The sequence below is a fragment of the Anguilla rostrata genome, chromosome 6 (genome assembly GCF_018555375.3).
Source record: "Anguilla rostrata isolate EN2019 chromosome 6, ASM1855537v3, whole genome shotgun sequence".
Classification (NCBI taxonomy): Eukaryota; Metazoa; Chordata; class Actinopteri; order Anguilliformes; family Anguillidae; genus Anguilla; species Anguilla rostrata.
In genome coordinates, this window is record NC_057938.1 from 21,209,282 (window position 1) to 21,228,995 (window position 19,714).

A 19,714-nucleotide genomic window follows, 5' to 3' on the forward strand; every position below is an offset into this window, starting at 1 on the left:
CACAAAAAAGATAATTTAGCAACTGCTGCGGCTAGCTACAGTAAAGCAGTCGGCTTGAGACAGATATACCAAGCAGCCGCGGATTTACAAAGTTGCTGGCTTATATAATTGCCAGTCCCACCTGACTCCATTTCTTGTTTGGGGGAGTCCTTTGAAAGCTCTGCAGCACTCTGAAGTATTAAGCGAATAAGGTGGTTGAGTGATATAGCTAGCTAGAGCAGTTTCTTAGGACACCCGTAACCCATATAAAACCCGGCGCGACAACGAGCTTTATCGGTGGGAGCTGAGAAAACAAATTCTCCCGGACAGGTCCCGCGAATATTTACTTCGGCTACGCTGTCGCGATATTAATATTAATTTACGGTGAGTTAGAAGCTCGTGTGCTAGCTTGCTAGCTGCAGACATTGGAAGAAATATGGAATACGGCTATTATTCTAAAGGACGGGCTTGAATGTTTTCCCCCAAGGGGGGGTTAAGGAAAAAATATATGTCTTTTATGTTCCTTGATTTCCATACACGAAAAACAAGAAACAGACCGACGGTTGCTATGGAGAAGTTGCGGCTGTCAGGCTGGAAGTAGGCCTGAGCTTCGGACTGGAGTTGTTAGGAAAGGCCCGGGGAAGTTGGAACAGTGGGGATCAACCACTGGGAACAGACGACAGGGTAAGTAACGTTATAGCAGCGGGGAGGGCGGTCTTCACACGCGTATCAACATAGAAGACCATTAAATAGCTAGTGACAACAACGAAAAGACAATTTTGATTATTTACTTAACGTAGCATGTTAAACTATCGTTATTCTGCTGAACTCGAATTGGCTGCTTCCTCGAGGAAAGAAAACAAACATCACCACCATTGCTACTAGGGACTATCAAGGAATGCTATCTAGCTCATTAGCTACTCTTGCGGCAAGCAGCCGGCAAGGCGTCTGTACTAAAAAAAACATTATCTCGCTAAATGTTACGTCTTGTGGCGAGGGCACTTAACACGAAACTGAGAATACGTGGCTAGTCTAGGTATCTGCTTATTCTGTATCTAACACTTGCTACCATATAGGTAGCTATTAGTTATATCTACCTAGCTAACGTATAGTTAGCAACAAGATATTCGGACAGCAGACTTCCCACGCGTCTCTGTTCTGTTGTTCTAGCTGTGTAGCTAGATGTGTGTGCTGACTAGAGTATTTTATTATCTAATTTATTGCTAGATCCCTGGTTAACCAAGCTAGCCAGCGCTAGATAACACACACACAGACATGATTGTCAACTAATCAACATGTGTTTTGCTAATTGCTCATTAACAATGGCTTGATAATGTGTATATAATAACGCAAGTAAATACTCTTTAAGGCAATTTCCAAACCTGTTGAAATTCATAAATGGTGCCACGCACCAAATTCTTTTTTAATGTGCTAGCAAGCTAAGCTATAGTAACGTTATAACCACAGATAGCTAACATTAGCTAGGTACGTTAGGCAATTTAGCTCTCGTCCTGAGACGTTATTATTATTATTATTTTAACATAGCACATGTGTCCTGTATTATGACAAACACATATTGCAGTGAAAATATTTTCAAAAATATTATTTACTTTAATTTAGACTATGACAGTATGTTTCAGCATGGTATAATATATGGTTCGGAGAAATTAGGAGCTTAACTCTAAACAAGCTAGTCTACCTACTGAATGTAGGAAGAGCTAGCGTCACCTAGCTAACGTTAATTCCTTGTAGTTCGGTTATAGTAAGTTATGGAATCCATTTTACGACATGGTCGAATCCCAGTGATCATTTATCAACTTTTCACGGCACCAATTAATGCGTTGCCATCAACCGAAAAGGGTCTGTGCCACATTCGTTAGATGTTTTTGTCGATAAGATGTCTGATCATACAGCGTCATTCCTCAGTCCACACATAACCCATTTATTTATTTTAACGTTATTTTACAAGGGAGGTTACATTGAGCTTTACACCTCTTTTACAGGCCCTGACCAATACAGAAGCATACATAAAGTTACCACACTACACTGACATAAAATACAGTCCACACCATCAAAAGACGTAAAAGAGCAAAATTTCTGAATAAAGCATGATTAAAAACATTTACATTCTGTTTTCAACAAATCTAAAATCATTGACTTAAAATGATCAACATCAACAAAATAGTCAAGTTTCAAATCTGTTTGCAAGGTATTCAATACAAAAGGTGCAGCATAACTAAAATAATTAAAAAAAAAAATTCCCAACACCTTTTTTAACCTTAAATAAAATCCTATTTTGTGATTTTAAATGATAATGTCCATTATTGTGTGGAGTAGGTAACATACTGAGGTAGGTTGGCTTTTGTCCTATGATAACCTTACATAAAAATATCAGCCAATGCATTCGCTGCCTCATTGCCAGAGAGCCATTCTGATAACTGATATAAAGTGTAACGATGAATGTGGGAGCCAGAACTGGTGACAGATCTTAAGGTAGCATGGTATAATTATCAAGAGTATGGACATGTGATGCTTGACTATTTAAATACAATATATCACCATATTCTAATAAAGGCTGAAACGTTGCATCCGCCAACTTCATTCTAGCATGAAAAGAAAAACAAGCCTAATTTCTATAATTAAAACTAGTGTCAATTCAAGTTTTTTGATAAATATGATATCAGTAATGTAACTGGAATCCATAAAGATAAAATCCTAAATCCTTAGATGATGATATCAATTCTATGGGCTCTTCTTGTAATGTGACCATCTGAGTTTAAACGAGAGGTTTTGAATTACATCTGGAAAAAACCTGTCTGGCAAGCAGGCGATTTACTGTTACAGATGTGATAAAATAATCAGTTGTAAATACTTGACTATATCAGGTTGGACTTGGCTGTATTTTGCTGCCAAACTGTCATGTTCCTCTAAGATACTGCTACTAATATAATAATAATAATAATAATAATAACAGGGATACTAACAAGGAGCACATGTGCTCTTAAGTTGAAGAATCACAATTAGTAGATGTGCTCCAAAGTGTAGTTAGCACACATGAATTTTCAGGAGCAAATGCACTTAAAATAGGAGCACTGTAGAGCGCTATACAATAATAATAATAATAATACAGGCAAAACGTGGGTTGATAGATATACATTACTTTTGAGTGTCAGATGAAGAGACAGCGATGTGAAATTGGTACAGTGTACACTAATCAAGTTGTCTGTGTGGTAACTTGTACAGTGCAGCCTGTTAGAAATTTGACAATGACACATCATTTGTTGTTTTGGCTCTGTACTCCCACACATTGAATTTGAAGTGAAACCATGCATGTAGTGGTTTCACTTTCACAGACTGTCAGCTTCAATTTGAAGGTGTTTACATCCATATTAGGTGAACTGTGTAGGAATTATAACCATCCAAAGCATGTGGAACATGGTGTATGTAGTGTTGTGGCCTGGGCATGTAGGGCTGCCACTGGAACTGGCTCGCTTGTCTTTGTTGCTCATGTGACTGTTGGCGGCAGCAGGATGAATTCTGAAGTGTACAGAAATATCTTATCTGCTCATATCCAGCCAGGTGCCTCCAAACCCACTATACTACACTTCACCTTGCAGCAGGACAGTAAACCCAAACATACTGCTAAAGCAGACAAGGAGTTTTTCAGGGCCAAATGTTAAAGTGTTCTTGACTGGCCAAGTCATTGTCCTGGACTGAATCCAATTGAGAAACCCCTGCATTGTACAGGATCTAAAGATGGCTGCAGTACAGGCCTGACAGAGCATCACCAGGGAAGATACCCGGCGTCTGGTGGTGTCTGTGGGTGGAAGCCTTCGGGCAGTCATCGAATACAAAGAATTTGCAATCAAGTACTAAATTATGTTCATTTGTCCAATTACTTTTGGTCTCCTAAAATGGGGGAAGTATGTATAGAAAGGGCTGTAATTCCTACACCTGATATGGATGTAAATGCTCTCAAATTAAGCTGACAGTACGCACATTAACCTCATAGTGATTGTTCCATTTCGAATCCAGTGTACTGGAGTGTAGAGCCAAAAAAACAAACATTGTCTCACTGTCCAGTACTTACGGACTGCAGCGCATAAGTTTATTTTCTCTGCGAGTCCTTGCTGACAGGTGTTGACATGAAGGAGTGTGAGGCAGTTCCGGTTCAAAACCCGAAAGCCATCCCCTCGATTGCTCCCCGCCCTCAGGACAGGCTCTCTCTTGTTTAACGTCACAGAGGGGCTCACTTCTTTGTACGGCAGTGGCGAATCAATAAGCAATCGTTTAGAATTTGGAATTAAATGGGACCGAGGCTGTTGCCACCTGACTTTGAGTTATTATGATTAAGAATGTAAGGGAATGAAATAACACAGAATGAAAAATGCACAGAATGAAATGCAACAAAATAAACTGCATATCGGTGTATTTGTTGCTTTACCAGATGATGCACCTAGCTGTGCCTTAATATCAATGGCACAGATTGGAATACTATAGCCTATATCAATGTATTTTTTTCTTTCTTTTGAATGTGCAGCTTTTAGCAATGACATCTTTTCCCTACCATACTGACTTACAGTCCACATCTGGGAAAACAACGCATGGCACATTGTAATTCACTCAGAGAGCATATTAAGCATAACCACACTGAATGTAAAGCACATGTATTGCATAGGATTTATTTTTGGAAAAATGAAATGGTCTAAACCGCCTCACACGACTCAAGACTGAGACTGAGGATGGTTTGAGACAGAGACCATAATAATGTGTTTGTAAGACTGCAACCATAATGATTGCTGGAGTATTTCTACATGCATATGTCATTGAAATAACTATACAAAATAAAATATTGCTAGCATATTTCGAAGACTAAATGATAGTCTTAATGCTCATGGAAATAAAACTAGTGGCTTGGGAGTACTGTTTGATCTTCCACCTTGTGTTGAAGATACATAGGATATATATTTATATTTGAAAATATTTATGCTGCAAGCTCTGCAAGTCCATATGCAACCTAATCATTCTTTCTGCCACTTTGGGGATGGTATAACATCTACAGGTTTGCTCAGAAAGTCACTGCGTTTCATTAGTTTGTAGAAGCCTGTGTCTAACACTTTGGAAGGGGGTCATTCTACAACAATAGTGGTGTTTGGAATTGTAATATGTCTTCAAATGCATTTAATTTTTGTTGTTCGCAACTTAGAGTAAAATATTAACTAACCATTTAACTTAATGTGTCCACACAAATGCCAGCTTACTATATAAAAATTATTTTTAAACAATCACTCAATTAATTGTTACTGGTGTTACTGTTACCTTAAACAACATTAAAGGCTTTTCAGAATTCTATTTCTCAGTTCAATCTGCACAGATAGCCAAAAACAGGTTAGTACTGTAGAATCCATTTGTGCATAACGGATTATTGCATAATTTGAGTATTTGCATATAATTGCCAAATCCCAAACCATTTCCCATTCATTCCATTCTGAAGAGATCGCATATTCACATAAACCATAAGCGCATATTTCAGATGTTTTCATGGAATTATGCCCAGTTACACTGCATAATGATCTATAAATATATGTTGAAAGTCAGCAGATGTAGCGTAAATAAACCGACAGTTGTCCTATAAAGACACAAAACCGGCAAAACACCGGAAGGTAGGCAGTTTCTATGGAAAATGACGTCGTTAGCGCATGTCTGAGTGGCATGCATGGATTCTACTGTAGTTAATTTAGCATGTCTTATCATGCATTATCATTCGAAACCAAATTGCACGAATAAATGCATGGACCGTTTCCAAATTTTTTTTGTTGTTGCACAATTTATCCTATGGCCTATTCTAGGTGGCTTAGACGGCTTGAAAAAAATCCTTAAAACACCACTTCTCTCATTTGCTTCAGTAACTATTAATAATAACTCTACTTATAGCGCAAGCAGTACAAACATTACAGTTCAACAGAACAGTTCACCTCAAATTTGCATGCTTATTTGTATTAACGGTTTACAGATTGCAGTCAACCGCATCTGGACTGTTTCAAGTACATTTGTCATTAAAGCAACCGACAATGATCAGTGCGGATGTCTGCTTTTGCATTAGGAGCACTGTCATTGTATTGCCTTGTCAGATTGTCTGATCGTTGTTCAGATGTCCTACTCGAGCTTCGCCTGTGTGTCTGCACAGCTGTCATTGTCTGGGTTCCAGTGCACAAAATTTGGTAGATCAAATCCTGATAACTACTGAAAGGAGTGACCTGAGATAGAAATAGATGCACATTCCATCTTGAAAAGACACCATTTTACAGTAAAACTCCTGTGTTTGTGACAGGAAGTGGCACTTTAGAGGATGCTGTTGAGGACTTGGCAACGATGCTGGATGTCTGAAAATAGATGGGGCCTCTTCCTTCACCCATACCAAAACTACAGCCATTAACTTGACCCAAGGTAAGGTTGTTTGTTCTTACGTCTACTGCTAGCGGGTGGAGAGGAGGTCATACGAGTGTCATTTTGTATCTTCATCTACCTGAGAACTGAAAAGGATTCAGATGAAGCTTGATGATTGACCTTAGAACATGCTAGAAGAATTGAAATGTATGGATGGACCCCTGCTATATGCTGAAGGTGGTGGAGGTATATGCTCTGCAGAGTGGCTCACTAAATAGGCTCATGTTTACCACATAATAAATTGTCTTGTGGTCAGTCGTTTATAATAATGGAGTGTGTGCCCGTTTACAGCTGTTTCACCGGATCGCTGCTTTCACTGAAAGAGCGGTTTACCTTGCTTGCTGCTTTTGGCTGCATTGTAAATTAAATTGAAAAAAATATTTTATTATTATTATTATTATTATTATTATTATTTTATGGGCTATGCGTGGCAAATTGTGGTCACTCACTCACGGACGTTTAGTAGGATGCGTGTGCAGGTGGTGCTTCGTTTAGTAAGACTAGATGAAACACGGACATTTTAGGGTTAGCTAAAGTAACGTTAGGCGATAAAGCTGTGCTTAAAAATGCTGTGCCGTGCAAAGTGGTGATTTCGGGAGATGCAGACAGATAAAGGCATCGCGCTAGTTCGCACGTACGGATGCTATCCTGCACGCATGAGTAGGAGCTAAGGACACACGGCTACAACCACCGATACAAATGTATGGACACACGGAGGAAAACCAGTAACGTTACAGAGGTGAGGACATGCCATAGCTGCCTAGCTATATAGTTAGTACAGTTGCGCTGTGGTTCTGGACGGTTTCGTGCTTGTTTACAATGTCATGTCCCTGTGCATTTTGCTGAATCATAACACAGAGTCTGGTTTCTATATCGTGAGCTCAAGGACATCTGTCAGCCTCTTTGTGTGGTTGTGTGACCCTCTGCCTTGGTGCACTGCCATGTGTTTCTCTGAGCTGTGGAAAAGAACCATGTAGACTTTTCAATGCGTCTCTTTTCAGTGTTTGCTGTCAATTGGGAAGTATTCACCCATCCTCAGAGTTGCTTGTGAATAACTTGTGAAGTTTGGTGCGATCACCAGTGGACTTTACCAGAATAAAACGGTTCTTGAGAGCTTAAGAGCCCCCCCCCCCCTGAAATTGATTTGAATTCACAATACCATGTACTGCACATTCTAAGAAGAGAGTCCGCTGCCTGTATAATCCTTCGCCCAGCTACATCTAGCAGTAATGTCCAAATACAGTGGGAGGCATGGTCGATATTACGTGCAAGGACTGCCTCCCAGTAAACTTCAACCAAGCCGTACAGTTCATTTGGAAATTTTAGTTCACACCATAGCCATTCTTCTCTTGAGATCATTATGGATTATTATTAATAATGAAGTGTTCTCAATAAAATAAATAATCAAAATTGTTCTCCAAACAATAATTTGAAACTCTGGCCCCTTTCCCTGGATCTTGTAGAGAGGATTTTTTTTTTTTGGGGGGGGGGGGGGGGCATGAAGTTAGTGATCTACCAAGGAATTTCTGTTTCCCAAATGGATTTCTCCTGTGGTGGGGAGGGGGTTCTGCTTTACTTCCAGCAAGATGTGTGACTCATAGACTGCTCTTTTCTTCCAGCGAGTTAACAGTAACTTGCATGAGGTCATCTCGACCCTTAAGACACATGTAGCTGCAACAGTTGGTTTTCTCATCACTGGTGTGATCCTATTGGTAATGTAATAGTGTGCATGTCTGGCTTATATTGACTGCAAGCCAAGAGCACAGATTATTTACTTATCACTCTCTGTGAATGTGAATGATTTTGTGTGTTCCCTCCATTTGGTAACTATCGTCTTTCGCCCACGTTGATTGCAGAGAACGGTGGATTTTGAAAGGATTTTGAAACCACGTCTGCTGGTAAATGAAAATGTAGACAGTGCGAACCCCTTATGCTATTAATGGTCCCTTGATCTGCTTCCCTTGTTTTCTTTCTTCATGTTCAGTGAAACATAATGTTGTCACGTTACGTTTGTTTGTTTGTTTGTTTATTTAGATCCCCAATAGCTACTGTATTGTAACCGTTCGGTTATGAATCTTGGAATTGCGATAAGCAGAATGCTTCACAATGTAGCTTGTGAAATTTTCCTTTTGTACCTCCACAGGAGACAAACCCGTTTGGCTGAACTCAAAGGATTCTGGGAAGGCGTGAGCCATGCCCCCGAGACCGTCATCCGGAGAACTATGGGGCATCCACTTGATGCCCCCTCGGATTTTGGTGGACTGCCTGCTACCGAACGGGATGATCCTGACCCTGGAGTGCCTCCGTGAGGCCACCCTCATCACCATTAAGCACGAGCTCTTTAAGGAGGCCCGGAAGTACCCCCTGCACCACCTCCTGCAGGAGGAGACCTCCTACATTTTTGTCAGTGTTACGCAGGAGGCGGAAAGGGAGGAGTTTTACGATGAAACGAGGAGACTTTGCGACCTCAGGCTCTTTCAGCCTTTCCTGAAAGTCATTGAACCCGTCGGCAACAGGGAAGAGAAAATTCTCAACCGAGAAATCGGTAAGCTTCCCTCGCCTGCTCAGCTCTCTGCAGAAAGTGTTTGGCAATGCTGAAGGGGGGGAGGGGTACTGTAGAAACCAGGGAGAGTGGTTTGGCCAGAAGTATGTACTATTTGTCCATCAGCTATGCAAGATGTTTCTCAGAATGAAAGCTATTATTATTATGGGGCCAAGCACCAAGGGTGTGTTGGACCTCTATTGTTTTGCTAGGATTATTATTCTTATTATTTTCCTTTTGCTGCATCTTCACTGCTTTTACCATGCTCAAAAACTCACAAAATGTGGCAGAAATGTCCAGTCTGACTGCAAATGCGTTATGCATGACGCACATGCAACCGACACTCTCGGTGGCAGTGCAGCACAACCTACAAAATTATAATTATTATCATCTCAGCCAAATTGACAGGTTCACTGAAAAACTCTTCAGATGGATTGGGTGGGTTGACCGTTGACCACACTAAATCGGTACGTGCACGCCGCTAGGAAACACTTCAGCCTCTCACCTGCCCGCGGGCCCGTTTCAGGTTTCGCCATTGGCATGCCCGTGTGCGAGTTCGACCTGGTGAAGGACCCCGAAGTGCAGGACTTCCGGAGGAACATTCTCAACGTCTGCAAGGAGTCGGTGGACCTCCGAGACGCCAGCGGGCCCCACAGCCGGGCGCTCTACGTGTACCCCCCAAACGTGGAGTCGTCGACAGAGCTACCAAAGCACATCCACAGCAAACTGGACAAAGGTAGGGGAGCTCCGGCAAACGAAACCCTTTGCCTCAGCAGGACTGCTTTGGGTACTGCATCAGCAAAAGAACAACGTCACTGACACACAAAGCATTAACATACTTTGACATTTGTGATAATGTGAACGTTTTATGTGTTGAGCTTTGATCTGAGTGGTAGTGATTTAAAACGGTACCGTTCTTCAAACTTTAGAAGTTACTTACATTAAATATATGTGAAATATATTATATTATGTGAAAAAGGGTCCTGTAATCTTTGGGCTCTGCGTAAGCTAAATAAAAAGTTTTACTACCATAGAAAACGCTAACTAACTTTGGTAATCATAGTGCCTTATACATTCATAATATAATTCATTTGTTATAAATATTACAATACTTTGTGAACGTTGATACTCTATACAAAACAGCTAATTTATTAGGGGGCCAAACACCAAGGGAGTATTTCAGGAAAAGGTCTCCCGTCAGGACAGCACTGTTGGGCAGCGGTGCATATTACAGTCCTGATTGTAAATGTGTCAGTGCTTTACTGAATAAATAAATTGTTCATAGCATCACGATCACATCGTCTCCGCTCTGTATTAAACCAACCTGGGGAAAGGAATTATTCTCAATAATCGACATTGCTCTAAGTTAGGCTAGAGCTACGGTGCATGCGCAAAAGCTGTAATGAAGTGCACACAGGATTCAACACTAGTGACTGTCTCTGTGAGCGCTTTGAGTGGTGCACATAGCATAACCAACTGTGGTTGAACCCAGGAAATATATCCATTATAATCTAGATATTTCATTTAGGAATGGTGTGCTTTACTTTCATTCCACATTACGTGAGCACTTGCGGATGACAGGACAGGCAGAAGGGCAAGGATGGGCAGCATCACACAATGGGGAAACGATCTCAAACTATTAGAATCTTGTGTGTGCATATTCCAGGCTGGATGGAACAAAGGACTGGACATTGTACACTTCTCATACACATTATTTAAAAAAAAATTATCAAGGATAGACACAATAACGCTAATAGCATATTTCCATTGTGGTCCTTTTTTTGCTTGTCTCCCTCTCCTATTGCAGCTTGCAGTGCACCCCAAGAACACCACTGTGGTATGAAGGCAACTATAGTGCAAGCAAATGTTGCACTATTTCTTTTATTTCCTTTTTTTCAGAAACCTCAGAAAGCTATGACTTGCACTCACCCATAGTGCTTGGCCCCCAATATTGCTGCTTGCAGCTATATTTTCATTTGTCATTTCTTTTCCAGAATAATTAATTAATTATCTAGTAAAATACAAGATTTTTTTGGAATGCCAGGCTGAGGATTAGTTTAAAAAATGTTTCTTTGCTCTGTTTTGCACTTTTCTATTTGCTGAAAATTATTTTTTTTTTAACCAAAATTATTTATTAGCTTATAGATGTAGGGACACCTTATAACTTGCAAGTCCTGGAAGACTTACAGACATCTCCTGCCTGCTGTTTTTTCAGGTCAGATAATCGTGGTGATCTGGGTCATCGTCTCGCCCAACAACGACAAGCAGAAATACACCCTGAAGATCAACCACGACTGCGTCCCGGAGCACGTGATCGCCGAGGCCATCCGGAAGAAGACGCGGAGCATGCTGCTCTCGCCGGAGCAGCTGAAGATGTGCGTGCAGGAGTACCAGGGCAAGTACATCCTCAAGGTGTGCGGCTGCGACGAGTACCTCCTGGAGAAGTACCCGCTCAGTCAGTACAAGGTAATCCCTTAACCCCCCCCAGGGCGCCAGATACGCGTCACCCATGGGGCGGCAATGTAGCACAATGGGTAGGGACCTGGTCTTGTAGCCTAAAGGTCGCGGGTCCAATTCTCAGGTAGGACACTGCCGTTGTACCCTTGAGCAAGGTATTGAACCTGCTTCAGTATATACTGTATATCCTGCTGTATAAATGGATGCGATGTAAAACAATGTAAAATGCGATGTAAAAAGTAATGTAAGTTGAGTAATAGCTGTGATGTAATATAATGTAACCCTCAAACTCTGCTTAACGGATAACCACAGGCCCCGCAGCTGCCGCGCCATCCTGCTGACCGCATTAATGCCGTTCAGAACAACTGCTATCCGTAATTATACAGTAGATGCACCGGTGCTGCGTTTCCCTAGCCAATTCAGATGTTGAGTGTTCTAAAAGAATTTGAATGCTGAGGGTATTTAAAAGCAGAAAGATACGCAGATTTGCGTAACTTTGGACAAAAATGCAATCAGTACTGCTATATGCTTGGTCTAATCCCGTAGTTTAGTTGTAATTATAATGTAATGATAGGGGCAACATAGCTCAGGAGATAAGAGCGGTTGTCTGGCAGTTGGAGGGTTGCCGGTTCGATCCCCTGCCCTGAGTGTGTCGAAGTGTCCCTGAGCAAGTCACCTAACCCCTAATTGCTCCCAACGAGCTGATTGGTACCTTGCATGGCAGCCTTTCACCGTTGGCGTGTGAGTGTGTGTGTGAATGAGAGGCATCAGTTGTAAAGCGCTTTGGATAAAAGTGCTATATAAATGCAGTCCATTTACCATTTAATTAAATGAAAAGCCTATTTGAACAGCAGTGTTGTAATGGGCTGCTGAGGCCTGTTTTTTCCTAAGTGGCTTATGGCAATGCTTGTGTAAAAAACAAAATGCTATACATCAATTTAAAAAATGTGATGTACAGGTGTACCTTGCTAACAGCTTGATAATGTTTTTTAAAAAGCTATATAAAAATGGACTGTGATTTATATATTTCCTTCAATTGCAGGACTTTCCTTACCTGTCAGTCTTATGACAGATTTTCAGTCTCATTCCTGGGGACCCACTGTGTATGCTGGCTTTTTTTGTTATAGCCATTTTGTGTTCCAGCCATCAATTAAAGTTGTTGAAATCATGTTTAAATTTCAACATAATTTTGCCCTTTAACTTATTCTAACACAGTGCAGGGTTGGCACATTGCCATTTGCTTTGTCACTGACCTTGAGATCTTTCAGCAATAGTTTGGTTTCAGTGAGAAGGTGACCATACTTTCTACAATTAGGACCCTGATGATTTCACCCGCCAGTCTACACTTGAATAAATGAACCTTTTTCTAAATGAATTGTTAGATACAGCACCATACAGAAAATGTTTACATGGGATGTGAGCATGGAATAAGTATTCGTCATGGCATTTGTAGGTGTTTATGACGTGATGTGACCTTTAGAGGGTAAATAATTCATATGCCAGCATTAAGTGTCTAACGAACAATTAACAGCTCATTACTATTCAGAGCTTGCAATTGTGGTGGGAAGGAACACTTGCATTCACAGTGGTCCCCAGAATTGAGTGTGAAAACCTGACCAGGCTGACACTTCAATGTCAGGATAAGTGATAAGTCCAACGGAAGTGCTTTATAAATCAACCAGTTGTTACTTATGACAAATCATGATTATGTGTAGGTGGGGCTCCAATTGGAATTGGCAATTCAGCCAAGGCAGCTATTGACGTCTATTAACAGTACATCCTGCTGGCTAAAGCTTGGTAGAACCAGTGAGGTTGAAGGAAGCTAATATTAGAAATCGCTGCTTCTCTTTTGCTCTGTGAAACACTGTGTGGGAATGTGTGAGGTTGAGACTATAGGATGCCTAAACGCTGATTTGTTCTTCGTCACATGACGCTTTCGACAAGTGTCGCTCGTCAAAAATGAAGGTGTCAGACATTTGGCATTTATACTTCAACGAAGGCCTAAGGGGAGGGTTATGTCTCTATAGTAACGAGACACAAAACCCGTGACCATTTGCTTACATTCGAGCGACACTATTCAGTTGATAATACATCACTTTTGTCGAGCAACACGTGTCAAAAGCGTCGTACGACAAAGCATAAATTATGCTTGACTGGCTGCACAGTGGTCGTTACTTTACATTACAGGCATTTAGCAGACACTTATTCAGAGCGACTTACACAAGTTTTTACATAGCATTAGCGTTGCATCCATTTATACAGCTGGATATATTCTGAAGCAATGCAGGTTAAGTACCTTGCTCAAGGCTACGACGGCAGTGTCCTACTCGGGAATCGAACCTGCGACCTTCAGGCTACCAGGCCAGCTCCTTACCCATCACGCTACGCTGCCGCCGGTGGCAGCGGAGCCTCGCTGACGGCGTGTCGTTCCCTTTTCCCCGGCAGTACGTCAGGAGCTGCATCATGCTGGGCCGCATGCCCAACCTCATGCTGATGGCCAAGGAGAGCCTGTACTCCCAGCTGCCCATGGACAACTTCACCATGCCCTCGTACGCCCGCCGCATCTCCACGGCCACGCCCTACATGAACGGCGAGGCCTCCGCCAAGTCGCTGTGGACCATCAACGGCACGCTGAGGATCCGGGTGCTGTGCGCCACGTACGTCAACGTGAACATTCGGGACATCGACAAGGTACCCGACCCAGAACCCCCCCCCCCCTACCGTATTTGGCCTTCTAATTATGACAGAAGCTGCAGTGGGATATGACTTCCAGGCCTGGGTCAATTATGTATGCATGTAAGTGGTGTGACTCTTTAGATGCTGGGTAAATTTTGTAACGCCCCTACAGATGCCTGGCGTTCATATCAAATAGGAGTTTTGTTCTGATTGTGGGTGAATTTGTTGATACAACGGTCAGTTATCTGCATTAATTTTACTGGTGTTAAATACAGAAGTATTTAAACTAAGTATTCAGATATGATATATTAGACTTTATCAGGTGTTTCTATCCATCACTTTTTTTTTTTTTATAAATTAATGTATTTACCAATTATATTTCATTAAGATTTCCAGAAAAGCAACCGTCTCTAACTATTCATAAACGGTGAATGCTTAGAAAATTCTAGTTGTCATATTTCTGTCTTCTGTGGAAAGAGGTTGTTTTCAGTGTCGTGACACAGATTGTGGCGCTGGTCACGGTGACAGTTTTACTTCCGCATCCCTGACCGTTCGCTTCCTCCCACCAGATCTACGTCCGGACGGGCATATACCACGGAGGGGAGCAGCTGTGCGATAACGTGAACACTCAGCGCGTGCCTTGCTCCAATCCAAGGTACCGGCGCACGCCGCTCACTTCACAGTGTGTTAAACGCAACGCTGCTTTCTATCACACGGTCATTTCAATTGAAATAGTCTGACAAGCTGTTGAAATTAAATATACAAATAAATGTGAAATCTTCTTATATATATATATATATATATATATAATATAACATCATAATTGTGTGTATATTGCTGTTTTTTAAAAATGTTTTAATAAATAAATAAATGTTTATTATTATTATTATTATTGTGACAGTTACATTTGAATATGGTTGTTTCCATCACAAGAGAACAGGCCACTGTTATTCAGACCTTTGCTCTGTGGTAGTTGTGGTTGCTGTCCACGCAGTTTCATCATTACCACGTTCCCCTTTCGTGAGAAGCAATTGCAGTATGCACAAAGGTTAAAAAAAGCAAAAATTACTCAGAGCTAAAAAAAAAAAAAAGTATTGCAGAGCGGGACGTGGACCGTAGACTGCGGGGTGAACGAGGGCCGATCGGTTAGGGACCTCACGCCCATCGTTCGTTTGGTCAGGCCTTGGTTTTATGAAGTCATAAGCTGCAGCTGCGGACTGCTCATTTTTCTCCGGGTTGAAGTGTTGCTCTGCAGTGGTACGTGCAGGAGCGTGCCAGCATCAGTGTGTGAGCCAGAATCATTAGCTGGAACAAAGTCAGCGCACACACACAGACACACACAGACACACACAGGCGCCGGCCGTCCATGACCGGAAACCGCCCACCTCTCCTTCGGACTCGCCGAATCGGGGCCGCCCCTGCCCGGAAACGCCACGGTAGCGCTGATGGGCCGATTTTGGGTTTTCCTATGTTGATGGTGATTTCCCCCTGTGGGTTTTTCCGGTCGCAGGTGGAACGAGTGGCTGAACTACGACATGTACATTCCTGACATCCCGCGGGCGGCCCGACTCTGCCTGTCCATCTGCTCCGTCAAGGGAAGGAAGGGGGCGAAAGAGGTGAGTGTTCTCTCCGTCCGTCCCGTGCGACGGTCTTTTTTGCGCCCGGGGCCGCGTCTTTTCCTTTCGAGACGGTCCCTAACGTGCCAGGGAAAGCGCTGTGTTGTAGCCTAAAATGGTGTCCAAAAGCTCACATGCTTGTGGTTAGGATGTGTAAGCAGCCAGTGTGACTGAGCTGTGCTGTAGCCTTGACGGGACAGGATGAGTGAACCGGTGAATGAAGCATGAGTCATTACTTATTTATGTTCTTCTCTTTTTGAGTATCAGTTTTTAAATAAATAACCCACAAAATATTACCGGTGTCTAATTATATTAGACGCTGGTGTACAAAGGCACTATTATACAAATATGCAAGTGTGTGTGTTTGTTTGTGTGTGTGTATGCGTTCGGGTGCGTGTATGTTTGTGTGTGTGTATGTGTGTGTGTGTGCGCGTTTGGGTGCGTGTATGTTTGTTGTGTGTGTGTGTGCGCGTGTGTGTATGTGTGTTAGTTTGGGTGTGTGCGTGTGTTTGTTTGTGTGTGGGTGCGTGTGCGTTTGGGTGCGTGTGTGTTTGTGTGTGTGTGTATGTGCGTTAGTTCGGGTGTGTGCGTGTGTTTGTTTGTTTGTGTGTGTTTGTGCGTTTGTGTGGGGCATTTCATATCCAGGGTTTTGTCACCTCAGGGCTCTTACACTTATTATCCACACACAAGCACACACACACAGACAAACCGCAAACCTGAGTGCATGCATGCGTATGTGCATGGGCAGCTGTCCGTTGCGCCACACGCCACATTGCATTTGAATGCTCCGAGAGCCCCACCCTCCACTGCCGGTAACACAAAACCTGTGGTTCCCGTCAGGAACACTGTCCGCTGGCATGGGGCAACGTGAACCTCTTCGACTACACCCACACCCTGGTCTCGGGGAAGATGGCCCTCAACCTGTGGCCCGTGCCGCACGGCCTGGAAGACCTCCTCAACCCCATCGGGGTCACGGGCTCCAATCCCAACAAGGTGAGGCCCAGCCAGCCAGCCAGCCACGAACGATTTCGCGTTTGTTCGGTGTTTATTTGGCGCTTCCGGCTTGCGTCACCGTCTTTAACCTCCCCCAGGAAACGCCCTGCCTGGAGATGGAGTTTGATTATTTCAGCAGTCCGGTGAAGTTCCCCGACATGGCCGTAGTAGAGGACCACGCCAACTGGACCATATCCAGAGAGCTGGGCTTTAATTACTGCCACACCGGCCTGGTAAGATGATGAATGGGCCTCGACCTTAGCGGCCCTTGTCGAGCAGCGCGATGCACACTTAGTTCTCTCTGTAGTCCCCGGACACACATTCAGTGTACATGTTCGCTGCTGCCAAACCGTTTTTATGAACTTCACGCTAGGAGTTTAATGAGGCCTTTGAGACTCGTAGCCGCTTTGCCGTTAGGATTCCCGTTCCGTTTTGCTAACAGTTTATTTCGCTTCCGATTGTTAAGACACCCGACAGCTGAAATTGTGATTATGCTATTGGTGGATGTTAGTTCTGTATTTTTTTAATGAGTCAGAATGTCGGTACGCATTTTTTAGCTTTCTCTGGTTGTGTGTGCGTAATTTCAATTTGAACCTGAATTCTAGAAACATCTAGTCTTCCTGGGACAGGACAGCCGGTAGAGTGAGCCATTTGCATGTCGCAATTCTCTAAAGCCTTTGAGATGCAAATGTTCAAACCGACTGCAGCAGAACGTGATAGATAAACAGATAAAATTAGACGCGAGGTATATTTCTGGCTGCGTGTCATCACTGGAGGGGCCGGGCTGTGGGGGGGGGGGGGGGGTTTGATGGGGAGGCGAGGCACCAAATGAAATTTTAAGGCGGCTCAAACGAATTTCTGTCAAGCCACCGGCGGTGGAACGAGGAAGCTCCGATGTTTGTTTTGGCGGTCTTGAACGTGAGGTCGTCCGCCACCAAACGCCACGTTATTCCCCTGCTCACTGGGCTGGGCCACACCTCACAGATCCAGGCCATTTTATTTGGAATCTCCAGGCCATCACCACATGCACAGTGTGTTCTAGAAAATTGTCCAGGAACAGTGTGTGCTCAAGCTTCACTGCAGGAGTGAATTTGCAGTTTTTGCCATGAATCGTGGGAATCGAGACTCTGGAGCCTTTTCAGAACAGTTTACACAAATGAATCTCAGTAATCAAATATTTATTAGTATATGTAATATTTTTATAATAACACGTTTAATTTATATACAGTGTATAACGGATGAGCAAACGACGTGTGAACTTTATGTACTAGGGGCAACATAGCTCAGGAGGTAAGACCGATTGTCTGGCAGTCGGAGGGTTGCCGGTTCAAACCCCGCCCTGGGCATGTCGAAGTGTCCTTGAGCAAGACACCTAACCCCTAACCCCTAACTGCTCTGGCGAATGAGAGGCATCAATTGCAAAGCGCTTTGGATAAAAGCGCTATATAAATGCAGTCCATTTACCATTTAAAGTGTTCAGTGTGTCTCAGGTGTGAAAGTGTGTTTCAGTCTGACGCGAGAGTGTTCCCGCGCGCGGCGCATGAATTATACCGTATGTCGTACGCAAGTTGGGTTGTTCTGATGAAATTGAGGCCCTGGGATCCCGCAAGGCCGAAAGCCGCACTCTACTTGCATTAACAAGGATTCTCTCGTAGTGACTGGCAACGGTTTGCGCCTTTCCCTGCTAAAATGGCTGCACCTAAATTTGAAGTGAGGAACATACCGTGTACTCCCCGAATGTGAACAAGTGACTTCACCCACTTTTAGTAGTCCCTGAGAGAATTTGCATGCGTGCGATGCTGTGGTTTTTATGTAGTTGGTTTTAGGCACTCCTTTATATCTGTTTTTTTTTATCGTTTTCCTATTATGATCTATAACTGGGCTTGGCAATAATCTGTCCGTCTCAGGGACAGTAGATAAATGATTGATTATAACGTTAAATTGGTCGATTGTGGATCGATTGACTATAGACTAGTAAAATGACAAGCCGAGGTGGGCCGAGTGTTGGGTTCTGGGAACTGTGTTTTCTTGTGTCCCCTCTTTTCATCCAGCCCGCACGCATGCTGTGCATTGGCACAACGAACAAGAGTATATATTTTTTTTAACAACCCCTCCCCTCCCCCGCAGAGTAACAGACTGGCGCGGGACAACCCCCTGACGGACAGCGACAACGAGCAGCTGCGCCTGGTGTGTAACCGAGACCCCCTGTCTGAGGTGACTGAGCAGGAGAAGGACTTCCTGTGGCGGCACAGGTAGCACGCGCTCTCAACGTGTGTACCCAACACCACGGCAACGGAGAGCGTACCGCGCTCAGCAAGCGCTGGCGAACAGGGCGCACTAGACCTATACCGTGTTCGTGAAAACATATAAGCGAATAAGAACTTTAAGACTGCGATTACTTCAGTTGTGTTTTACGGCAGCAATAAAACTTCATTTATGAAAGGGTCCATTAAATTTGAGGAGGAACAGTTAACGCTGAGCATGCCTGGAAGCTACAATTGCTCGCAGCCTTTCAGCAACAGATTAAAAATTTATTTGAAAAAACTGTGACAGCATGTTCTGGTAGCATATTGTGTGGAAAGCTTTTTGTAGGATAACAGTGGAAAAAACTTATATTAACACAGTTTCATTGCCTGTCTTTCCTCCTAGGCATTATTGTGTAAATATACCGGAGATTTTGCCTAAGATTCTCCTGGCGGTCAAGTGGAACTCCAGAGATGAAGTAGCACAGGTATCTGTGTGGGCAATGCCCTGTTTAAATACCTTATTATTGTTTCTCACGAAGATGTCATTCTGTTATGTATGTCAGTGTTGTGTTTACTTGCAATGCCGGTGCTGTTTCTGTGTTTGGTGTCATCTGGGCCCCTAACTGCAAAATTAAATTATGTTAGCTTACGCCTTAGGTGATATGCTGGAGGGACTTGTTTTGTTTCACCATTCAAGTAGTCAGGCTCACACACTATTAATAATTGATCAAACTTTCCAGTCAAGCTTGAAAGCATCT

General features: G+C 43.1%; 1 protein-coding gene across 5 annotated transcripts in view; it reads left to right on the plus strand.

The window, feature by feature from the left end:
- Positions 1–19,714, plus strand: part of LOC135256812 (phosphatidylinositol 4,5-bisphosphate 3-kinase catalytic subunit alpha isoform) — a 34,229-nt gene continuing 14,515 nt past the window's right edge. The window contains exons 1-14 of one of the 5 annotated variants that reach the window (XM_064338973.1): positions 1–363; positions 529–663; positions 6,311–6,426; positions 8,570–8,971; positions 9,495–9,704; positions 10,776–10,805; positions 11,184–11,434; positions 13,871–14,116; positions 14,671–14,756; positions 15,612–15,717; positions 16,558–16,710; positions 16,809–16,943; positions 18,838–18,962; positions 19,360–19,441. In XM_064338973.1, the coding sequence (XP_064195043.1) occupies positions 8,620–8,971; positions 9,495–9,704; positions 10,776–10,805; positions 11,184–11,434; positions 13,871–14,116; positions 14,671–14,756; positions 15,612–15,717; positions 16,558–16,710; positions 16,809–16,943; positions 18,838–18,962; positions 19,360–19,441 (1,776 nt within the window). In that variant the 5' untranslated portion in view covers positions 1–363; positions 529–663; positions 6,311–6,426; positions 8,570–8,619. Of the gene's footprint in view, positions 664–6,310; positions 6,427–8,569; positions 8,972–9,494; positions 9,705–10,775; positions 10,806–11,183; positions 11,435–13,870; positions 14,117–14,670; positions 14,757–15,611; positions 15,718–16,557; positions 16,711–16,808; positions 16,944–18,837; positions 18,963–19,359; positions 19,442–19,714 lie in introns of all 5 variants that reach the window. The other 4 variants (XM_064338971.1, XM_064338974.1, XM_064338975.1 and 1 more) reach the window with 4 other exon arrangements.